This window comes from Euphorbia lathyris, chromosome 1 (assembly GCF_963576675.1).
Source record: "Euphorbia lathyris chromosome 1, ddEupLath1.1, whole genome shotgun sequence".
Classification (NCBI taxonomy): domain Eukaryota; kingdom Viridiplantae; phylum Streptophyta; class Magnoliopsida; order Malpighiales; family Euphorbiaceae; genus Euphorbia; species Euphorbia lathyris.
This window is the reverse complement of record NC_088910.1, coordinates 105,301,873-105,313,043: the sequence shown is the minus strand read 5'-3', so window position 1 is coordinate 105,313,043 and position 11,171 is coordinate 105,301,873. Positions and strand designations below refer to the sequence as shown.

At 37.9% G+C, this 11,171-nt stretch overlaps 1 protein-coding gene across 1 annotated transcript; it reads right to left on the bottom strand.

Annotated features, from left to right (window-relative positions):
- Window positions 1–9,670: 9,670 nt before the first annotated feature.
- Window positions 9,671–10,944, bottom strand: LOC136212935 (ethylene-responsive transcription factor ERF039-like). The gene has a single exon (XM_066002798.1). The coding sequence runs from the start codon at window positions 10,872–10,874 to the stop codon at window positions 10,245–10,247; it is 630 nt and encodes a 209-aa protein (XP_065858870.1). The 5' UTR covers window positions 10,875–10,944; the 3' UTR covers window positions 9,671–10,244.
- Window positions 10,945–11,171: the final 227 nt, after the last annotated feature.

Sequence of the window (11,171 nt, the reverse complement as noted above, 5' to 3'; positions counted from 1 at the left end):
TACAACTGTTTATGAAAAGCTCCAAATAGGAGCTTTTCATGAAACGCTCCAAAATGCTTCAGTTTCCAAGAAAAATGTTAAACGTTGCGGTTATATAAACCTAACCAAACGCTATATTTCCTGCGGTTTGGAGTGAAACGCTAAACGCTCTTCTGAAAAGCTAAAACAAACACCCTCTTAGTTTTAAGGGTAAATAATTTATTAGTCCCCGAGTTTTTACCTAACACACTGTTTAGTCCTCCTATTTTGAAAAACACATTTTAAGGTCCCTATCTTTTGCCAATATTAACCCTTTGGCCCTTTTGTCTAGTTTTTTTAAACTTGTAACCGTTATATTTTAGCATAAATAGACATATATAAAATAATAGAGTAACATGGTCAACTTGTATTGTACTGTGGTTGTCCTAAAAGCTAAGATATGTTCGGTTAAAAATATAAAAAAAATAAATAAAAAGGAGCACAGGGTTAATATTGGTAAAAGATAGGGACCTTAAAATGTGTTTTTCAAAATAGAGGGACTAAACAGTGTGTTAGGTAAAAACTAAGCCTTTGTTTGGGAGTTTGGAGGTTAATAGAGGTGAGAGTTAAAGGAGGTAATGGAAAGGGAATGGAAGTAATGGAAAGGATTAAAAATTAACCTTGTTTGGAAGTTTATAGGATGTAAATGAGGTTAAATGTTTAACCTTGTTTGGGAGTTTAAATATGGAGGGGAAGGAAGGTTAAATTTACTCTGCAGAGACAAGAAATTTTAAAAAAGTTTACGTTACTCCCATTAACCTCTAATTTGGAGGTTAGAGTTTGGAGGTTGGAGGGAGTAAACATTTAACCCCATTAACCCTCATTTACTCTCAAAAAATAACTCCCAAACAAGGTTAACATAATACTTAACCTTCCATTACTCCCATTTACTCTCATTAACCTCCTCCCAAATAAGGGCTAAGAGCATCTCCAAAAGACTCTTAGTGAGCTCTCTAAAAATAATATAAATAATTGACTCTTAGTGATTTAAGAGTGGCTAAGATATATCATCTCCAACAATGCTCCTTATATTCACTCCTTATTTATTATTTTATTATTAAGATTATTCTTTATTGTTACATTACCAATAGTGTGAGGAGAGAGACACATCAATAATAAATTATTAATAAAAAATGAAGTTAGGAGGCACTAAGAGGTGGAGAGAGGCTCTCTATTAATAGAGAGGATGAAGGGGCTTTTAGTGATTTGAGGAGCCACTAAGAGGCTGTTGGAGATGAATTTTCATTCTCCCTCTTTAACTTAAGAGCCAACTTAAGAGGCTGTTGGAGATGCTCTAAGTGACTAATAAATTATTTACCCTAGTTTTAATTTTGAAACAATCAACCGGTCAAGTTTAATACTCATCATCAAGTAATACACTCAAGCAATATTTTTTTTAATAGGAGGGCCTAATTTTTTTCAATAAGTTTTAATATATGGAGTAAATTATATATATATATATATATATATACATATATATTAATATTATTTAAACTTTAAAGAGCTCAATTAATTGATGATTTAGATTTAAAATATGTTCGATTGCTTTTTTACTATAAATTGAAAGTTAATTTAAAAAAATTGTGAAACGTTTTTATTTATTTTAGATAAATAAAATACTTAACAAACGTAATAATACATACCGTACTATTATTAATGAAATACTTATATTGAGTGTGGTATTCAAGGATTGATGAGTATAAACAAAATTTCTTGTTATATTATTATTATTAGTAGTAGGTAAACCATTGATTAGTCCAAATGTGAAGGTTCTCCAAGTGACATGGAAAACCGAATGCTTAATATAAGAACTCAAATAATGTTTGTTTTTTTTATACATGAACAATAACTTTTTCCAATAATAAACAATTCTTGTTTTTTCAACATCCAACAACAAACTGTAACAACAAATATGTAACAGGTAAACTAAGGGCCTGTTTGGTTCAGCTGTTAGCTAATAGCTGTTGCGGTTGCTGTTAGCTGTTTGCAGTTGCAGTAAGCTGTTAGCTGTTTATTATTAGCGGTTTAATTACTAGTGTTTGGTAAAATTATATTAAACTGTTGCTGTTCGGATTTAAAATGTCTAAAATGGTTAAATTAATCAACGATGAAATTATAAAAGAGAATGTAAAAAAAAACCATAAAATTGGTTTTAGCTGCCAATATCAGGAGTATAATTGCACAATTTTAGACGTTAAGGGTAAGATTGCTCCTAGCTACAAATGTTGGAGTATTTTTGCACCTTATCCTATTATAAAATAAAAAATGTGTTACACAAATTAATAAAAAATAATCAATATAAAAAATAAAAAATTTATTGAACGCAATAAAACCTTGTTCTTCCGGTAATTATGTGGTAGAAATATAAATAATGTTAAAGAATAAACATATTTTGTGGAAATAAAAAGGATAATTTTGTCAATAACATATAACTACAAACAGCTGTTTATGAAAAGCTCCAGAACGCTGCAGTTTCCAAAGAAAATGCTAAATGCTGCGGTTATATAAATCTAACCAAACGCTATCTTTCCTGCGGTTTGGGGTGAAACGCTAAACGCTCCTCCGAAAAGCTGAAACAAACACCCACTAAATGGTTGTAATTTTTTTAGTTGGTTTAGAAGAATTGAATAAAGAAAAAGAAGTATAGTTAAATATTTTAAACCGAGAAAATGACGAAGGAGAAAGAGCGTGAGAGGGAGCGGGTTAGGGTGAGAGATTGATCTCAGGAGAGGGAGGTGCATGGTGGTCTGGGGGGCCGTTTTTGGGCGGACAGGGTAGATCAGCATGATGGTAAGGGGATCGGCGGGTTTCTTGAGCCGGAGGGGGCAAAAGAGGGGGGAGGAAGGAGAGTGGCGGGTTTGGTTTTGGGGGGGTTAGGCGGATCCGGCGCGGTGGATGATCGAGTGGATCGGGGAAGGGATGTGGGTCGGCAAGGGATTGAGGGTGGAAGGGCGATGGACGAGATTGATGGTGGAAAGGCGATGGACGAGGGCGCGGATCTGGGAGGGAGCGCAAGTCACCAGAGGCTGGATGGAGGTAGGGCGTGTGACAGCAAGGGTTTCCTTGCAGCATGCGGAATCGACGCTAGCGGAGGGAATCTAATCGGAGCAGAAGGTGACGCGCACAACCTTGAGGGCGGGCCTGCTGTCTAGGGGGTCTCGGCGGCAGCGGCAGCGGCAATGGCTGGGAAAATTGTTGATTCGGCCTTGGCCGTTGGGGGTAATCAGGTTGAGGGAGTTGAGGTGCACGACGAGTCCAGATCCACTTTGAAAGTGGTTTCTAGGACAGTTGAGGTTGCAGAAAATAAAAAAACTAATGTGCAAGGCGTGGGGAAAATCTCTTGGAGAGATACTGTAATGGGGGTGGTCGAGGAGGAACCTGTGTTAGACGAAGAAATCATTGAGGATGATTTTGAGGAAGACTATTCTGACTCTGATAAAGAGGATGGGGAACAGGATGATCCGTTATGTCCTGTGATTCGGTTATCCTCGGCTGATAAGCGTGCCCTCAGGTCTAAATGGAAGCTAGCTTTAATAGTTACTGTGCTTGGCAAAAGGATTAGTTTTAATTATTTCGCGTAGAGAATCCAGGCGCAGTGGGCTAAAAAAGGAAAAGTCACCATTACTGACTTAGAGAATGACTATTATGTTATCAAATTTACTAGGGCGGAGGACTTTAATGCTGTTATTAATGGTGGTCCTTATATTATTTCTAATCATGTTCTGGCATTAAGGCCATGGGTCCCTAACTTTAATCCTCATGACTGTTCAGTTAATAGGATTCTTACTTGGGTGAGATTCCCAGGCTTACCTATTGAGTATTATAATGAAAGCTTTCTTAATAAAATTGGTGGACTAGTTGGTAAAGTTCACCATGTGGATAAAACCACCATTGGGGCAGTTAGAGGTAAGTTTGCCAGAGTTTGTATTGATATCGATCTTGCTAAGCCTCTCTTGTCTAAATTCTGTGTTCAGAATAGGGTTTTCTTTATTGAGTATGAAGGCATCCACAATATTTGCTTTGAGTGTGGCATGTTTGGTCATACCTTTGAAGGGTGTCCTAAAAGGGAGAAGCTGGTCGAAGAGGTTATGATGGTCGATAAAGAGAGAGAAGAGGGGATTAAAGGTGAAGGGAGGAACTTTGGCCCTTGGATGATGGCTAAGAGGTCAGGTAGACGAGGGACTCATCCAACTGTTGTTCAAAATCGTCCTCCTGACATCAGCAAGGAGATGAATCTTCTCCAAATCGCCCCAGAGATCAAGGAGAGGGCCCCAAATAAGAAAGTTGTTTCTGGAGACGAAACGGTCCCCAGATCTGGATCTAGATTTGGGGTTCTATCTAGTGATGATGCTCAGGATTCTGATCATTCAATCGAGCAGCTGGAGCTAAGCATGTCTGGGTTAGAATCGGCTGAGCCGGTGGCTAACAAAGTTAAGGCTGTTAACCCTCTGTTTGAATCCAAAGTTGATGGCCTGGGGAGTTCCCAGAATTATACCCCAATGGAAAAGAAGAAACAAAATGAGGTTAGTATCCCGAATATCTATGGTGAAAATTTAAATGGAAAAGCTATGGGGGTTAATAAAAGGAGTATGAAAAAACCTAAGGGAATTCATAAAAATAACCATAGTTCCTTGGATTCATGGGATAAAAGGGGGCCTGCTGGTACCTTTTCAAGGCTCTCAGGAGCCCCGAATAAATACCTGGTTTAGGGTATTGGGCCTGTGGTCAGTAGTCTGCCTTTCTGATGGACTTTTTTGTTTGGAATGTTAGAGGTGCGGCTAGTAAGGCTACCCATATCCATGTCAAAGATTTAGTTAAACAATTTAACCCTTCTTGTTTTGCGTTGTTGGAAACCAAGATCAGTGGTAGTAAAGCTGAGGAAGTGGTTAGAAAGTTTAGAAATTGGAATTGTGTCAGATCGAAGGCTACTGGCTGGGCGGGGGGGATTTGGCTCTTCTGGAAGCCAGATCATGTTCAGATTGGCATTGTCAGTATGGATAAACAATTTATTCACAGTAAGGTTAGTTATCATGGTAATAAACCCTTCTTTATTACCTTTGTTTATGCTGATCCTATCATGGCCAATCGTAAAAGGTTGTGGGAGGTTCTGTATACTATGAGTATGAGTATTTTGGATGCTTGGTTTGTGGCTGGGGATTTTAATGATATTGCCCTTATGAGCGATCAAAGAGGGGGTGGGAACCACTATGTAAACCAGTGTCTCAACCATAAGCAGAGTATGGATTTGTGTGGGCTTTCGGATCTGGGAGCTGCTGGACATAGATTTACTTGGAAACGTAATAGTATTTTTGTTCGTTTGGACAAAGTTTATGCGAATATTGCGGCTATCTGTAGATTTCCCGAAGTGAATGTGTTAAATCTCCCTTTCCGTCACTCTGATCACTATCCTATTTTAGTTAAGTTGGTTAAATGCCATCGACCTAAAGGGGACAGACCTTTTAGGTACTAGGTGGCATGGGAATCTCACCCCGAGTTTAAAAACTTTGTTAAGGATAATTGGCAGCCTCACTCCAATGTTCTCCTTGCTGCTGAGGGATTTAGAAGAAATGTGGTGGGTTGGAATAAAAACATCTTTGGCCATATTATCAGAAGAAAGAATAAGCTTTTAAGCAGAATCGAAGGCATTCAACGAAATTTGGAGATTAGATTTGATCATAGTTTGAATGGTCTCCTTAGAATTCTTCAGAAAGAATTGGAAGTTGTGCTAAGGCAGGAAGAGTTACTTTGGTTTCAAAAATCTAGGAAGGCCAGGATTAAAGATGGTGATCGAAATACCAGGTTTTCCCACCGTTCTACTATTAGTAGGAGGCAGAGGAATCAGATTGATGCTAACAAAGATTTGAATAGAGATTGGGTCTATGAGGATGAGGACATTCGTGGTTTGGCCCTTAATTTTTATAAAGATTTATTCAAAGAGGAGAGTGTGGATCTGGATAAAGCTCTTTCTAGGACTACGTTTCCCAGGTTGGGAGAGGATTCGATTCGGGAAGCTTTCCATCCTATCGACCATAAAGAGATTGATCAGGCCTTCTCGAGTATTGGAGCTACCAAAGCTCCTAGGGTTGATGGTATTCCTGCCAGTTTTTATCACAAACATTGGGATAATGTGAAGGAAGGTATTTATAATTTTGTCAAAGGGGTTTTCAGTGGTTCCGAAGATATTAGGCTTGTGAATAAAACCCTTCTGGTCTTGATTCCGAAAGTTGAGAAACCGTCCTCCTTCTTACAAATGAGGCCTATTAGTCTTTGTAATGTGTTGTACAAAGCTATTACCAAAATTGTGGCTAATAGACTCCGGTGTATTCTTCCTGATATTATTAGCCAGAATCAAAGCAGTTTTGTTCCTGGCAGACAGATGATGGATAATGTTGTTATAGCTTAGGAGATGGTTCACTCCATGAAAATTAAAAAGGGTAGGAGAGGTATTATGGCTCTTAAGTTGGATCTGGAGAAAGCTTATGACCGCTTACACTGGAGTTTTCTTCTGGATAGTTTGAAGAGAGCTAGTATCCTAGATAGTTAGAGGAGATTGATTGAGGTCTGCATTTCTTCTCATGTTTTTCAGGTTTTGATCAATGGAGATATGTCGGAGGAGTTTACTCCTTCCTGGGGCATCCGTCAAGGGGATCCTATGAGCCCTTTCTTATTTGTTATCGCTATGGAAAGGTTGTCTCACCTTATCCAGGAGGCTGTGGACAATGGGAATTTCCATCCAGTTTCCATAAACAAATTCTGTCCTTCGATTACTCATTTGTTCTTCGCAGATGATGTTATGATCTTTGTGGAAGGGAATGAGGAGCAAATTATTGTGGTTATGGATATCCTTAACTGTTTCTGCGCTGCTTCTGGCCAAAAGCTCAATATCCAAAAATCCCGGATGTTGTGTTCTAAAAACATGAGTAAGGGTGTCTGCAAAAGACTAAGTGAAATTTCTGGTATCCCTTTGACTAATTCTTTGGGTAAGTATCTGGGGGTCCCCCTCCATAGTGACAGAGTCTCCAAAACCTCCTTTAAAGAGACTCTCGACAAAACTAATGGTAAATGTGCCATTTGGAAAGCTAAAACTCTTTCTCTTGCGGGCCGTCTTACTTTGATTCAATCTGTCAATTGTGCGGTTCCTAATCATATTATGCAAGCTTGTAGGATGCCTGAGCCTGTTCTTAATGATCTTGATAAAATCAATCGGCATTTCCTGTGGGGGGACTCTACGGAGGGGAAAAAGATCCATCTTGTTCCTTGGAAGGAGGTTTGTCAACCTAAAAACATGGGAGGCCTGGGGATAAGACAAGCCAAGGACAATAACAAAGTAATGAAGCTTCTGTGGAGAATGTGGCAACTCCCCTCTTCTCTTTGGGTCCGTTTTCTATGTGGGAAATATAGAAAAGATAGGATTTTTGGGGGTCCTAAGGAGAGAGTTGTCAATTGTTCTTTTCTTTGGAAAGGCCTTAGTACTGTGTTTTCAGAGTTTTGCTCTGGGATAGGTTGGGATGTGGGCAATGGGAAGTCTATCAGCTTCTGGAATGATGTCTGGATTGGTGGTAAATCTTTATTAGAGGTGTGTAATTCCCTGCCGCCTGATAATATCCGTAATTGGAGGATTGCTGATGTGGTGGATTCTGAGGGGGATTGGATTTGGTCTAAATTTGACTCCTTTTTGAATCTGGATACGCTCCTCAAGATTAGAGGGGTTAAGATAAGTAACAAGGAGGAAGATAGGGATAGTCATTGTTGGGCGTTGACAAATAATGGGGCTTATTCATGTAAGTCTGCCTTTGAGGCCTTCAATCATAATAGGGCAGGTCCTCACTCTGAAGTTTGGAAGCGTATTTGGGCTTTAAAAGTTCCTTACCGCATCAGGAGCTTTCTACGGCTTGGTGTTAAGGGAAGGTTGCTTACTAATTCAGATAGAAATAGACGGCATCTGGTGGATTCTGGTGCTTGTAGAAGATGCATAGGGCATGTTGAAACAATTTGCCATGCTCTTAGGGATTGTACTAGGAGTAAAGAGGTGTGGATGAAAGTTCTCCCTCACCACTTGCTTTCTACCTTCTTAGCCCACTCCGATCTAGACTGGTTTGCAGAGGGAGTTAGTGCGAAGTTGTTGACTGACCTTGAGCATGATGATATTCTCTTTGCTATTATTTATCACCAAATTTGGAATTGGAGGAATGAGGAGATCTTTGGAAGGAAAACTGCGTTTATTCCTAATTTGGGTGAGTTCTTCTCGGAAAAATTATTTAATATTATTGATAGCTTCAAAGGAGATTCCCTTACTAGGTCTACCCAGAAGAAGACTGTTCACCTCATTGGCTGGTGTAGGCCTAGGGAAGGAGTGGTGAAATTAAATACGGATGGTTCTTGCCTTAAGGACGGTAAGATTGCTGCTGGAGGTGTTCTGAGAGATGATGGGGGTGCTTGGCTGTCTGGGTTTACTCAGAATCTGGGTTTGGGATCGTCCTTTTCGGCTGAGTTTTGACGGATTTTTTCTAGCCTTAGAATGGCCAAGAGTCTGGGTTTGAGGAAGTTGCTTGTAGAATCTGACAACCTTGAGGCTATCAAAATGATTTCCGATAATAAAGCTATTTGTTTAAATAGCCAAAACTTAATCAAAGGTATTAGAAGGTTATGCTCTTCCTTCGATTTCATCAATTTCAGCCATGTCTTTAGAGAGCAAAACCGGGTTACGGATCGTTTGGCGACTGCTGGTCATGAGAGGATGTTGGACGTCACAACCTTCTCTTCTCCTCCTGATTATTTATCTTCTCTTCTTTTGGAAGATGTAGTGGGGGTTAGCTTCCCTAGGTTAATCCCAAGTTAGGCTTTTGGTTTTGTTTTTTTTTCTTTTCTGTTCCTACCAAAAAAAATAAAGAAAAAGAAGTAAGATGGAGACTTACCAAATCTAATCTTTGGTTTTTCCTTACAACTAAGCAAAGAAAAAGAAGTCTCTACTCTTTTTCTTTCATCACTTTTCATCCTTCCACTTTGCTTCTAATTAATTAATTAGTTTAATATTCCCTTTAATTGGTCTACTGTCTTCTCTTCTGAATAACTTCTACTTATTAAATATATTTAATTACAACTCTGAATTATTATTATTATTATTATTTGATGAAATCAACTCTGAATTATTAATATTGACTAAATGGGGTACTTATTTATATTATTGAAGAACATCTTCAATCAGTCTTTAATTATTGTTTCTTTTACATAAAGGTTTTTTACTTATAGATATATCACCAATTCAAACTTAATTATTTAACTACCATCGTGCACATAATGTATATAATACATTATATTATATGTGGTGTCCTTTAGGTTCCTACACGTAAATGCTCATTGGATTTGCATCGCGTACAACACATACCCATCTCACTATATGTTTTTAATTCCACAAATTAATAAGGTTGTCAGGACTCGAATCCTTGACTGTTTCATCTAAAAAACGTTGGTACCATATCATAGAACCAATTGAACTAAAAATTCAATCTCATAGTTAAGGTCCAATAATACGTGTTATATTAATTTCTGACGGCCATTCCATGATTTTAAAAAAGTCCAACCCATCAATCAATAAAAAAATAAAAACACATAAATAGGAGAGAAGAAAATGGAAACAACATATATATAGATAAAACTTGCCAATTATTTCATTTATTTACAACCTAATTAATAATGAAATTGAAAGGCAGGTTGACTGTTTTCTTGACCAATAATTTCTTCTTTTGTACAATGGAGAAATTCTACAATACTTCTAAATTAATATACTTCACTAATTAGCTGTTTGATATTAAAAAAATAAATATATATACAATATAAATATACTTATGTAGAATTTCTTGTTGATATCATATACGAAGAAAAGCTTTATATAAATTTCAGTCTTGATCACATGCATTTTAATGAGCATGTAGAATTTGCTCATTCACCGTTAGATCTAGACTTATTAGAATCCTAAGGTGGAGATTCAAAGCATCATGAGGTTTAGATTTAATAAGTCTATATCTAACGGTGAATGATCAAATTCACTTGCTCATTATTTAGCCGTAGGTTCGGATTGGATATAAAAAAAATATAACAACAAAATGAGCGACGATACTTAACTGTGATGAATTCTTGACCGATTAGAATTATTTTAAACTATTTAACGGACGAATAGCTTTAATTATGACTAAGCTCCGATGAGAGTGTTTGAGGCGGAAATAAAACTAGTTCCGGAGAAAAAACTCCTCGTGAGAGAAACCGGCAGTGTCGTCCAAAGACCGATCATCAATTCCGGCCATTTGCCAACAGAAATCATCAAAATGATGAGTAATATCAAGTAAAAGATCCGGCAAGTCGATGAACGTGTCATCATCATGATCACTCCTTAATGAAATTGATTCTTGAGTATCCGGTGACTGAGGCAACACTATCTCCGGCGGTGACTCAGTTGCTAAATTGAAGGCGGCGGCGGCGGCTACTGCGGCAGCAGCCTGAATATCTTTAGGAGAAGAGGTATCTGGACGAGGAAGCTTATCAATTAGATCAGGAAAATTCAGATGAGCTGAATTTCCCTTAATTGTTAATTCAGCGACATCGTGAGCTCGAGCAGCCATTTCTGGTGTAGGATAAGTTCCTAACCAGATTCTTGATTTCTTCCTAGGTTGTCTGATTTCAGACACCCATTTTCCCCATTGACGCATTCTTACTCCTCTGTATGTCGGATGTCTGCTTCCGATTGCAGCATTATTATGAACCTTTGTGTTCTTCTCTTTGTCGTTTTCAGATTCTGCAGATTTGTTTTTGTGAGATTGAGATTGAGAAGAAGAAGAAGAAGTTTGAGAAAGAAGCTTCATGTTATGTCAGTAGAAAGGAGTGAAGTAAGTAGGAAAGGAAATGTGTGAAGCAAAGAGGCAGGGACACCTCATTTCTTAACTAATTGTGGTATATATATATAGAGAAATATCATTTATAAATTGGGATAAAATTAGAAAGAAATAAATTTCCACAAAAGTGTATATTCCTCTATGTACAATCATTCATTTATGTTGGGTAAACCAGAAGTTCTACGGTAGATCGAGACCAGTACTAGTTTTACTTTTAGAAAATGACACATCAACCGTAGGGATGATAGTTGATGTGGTATCATCTAA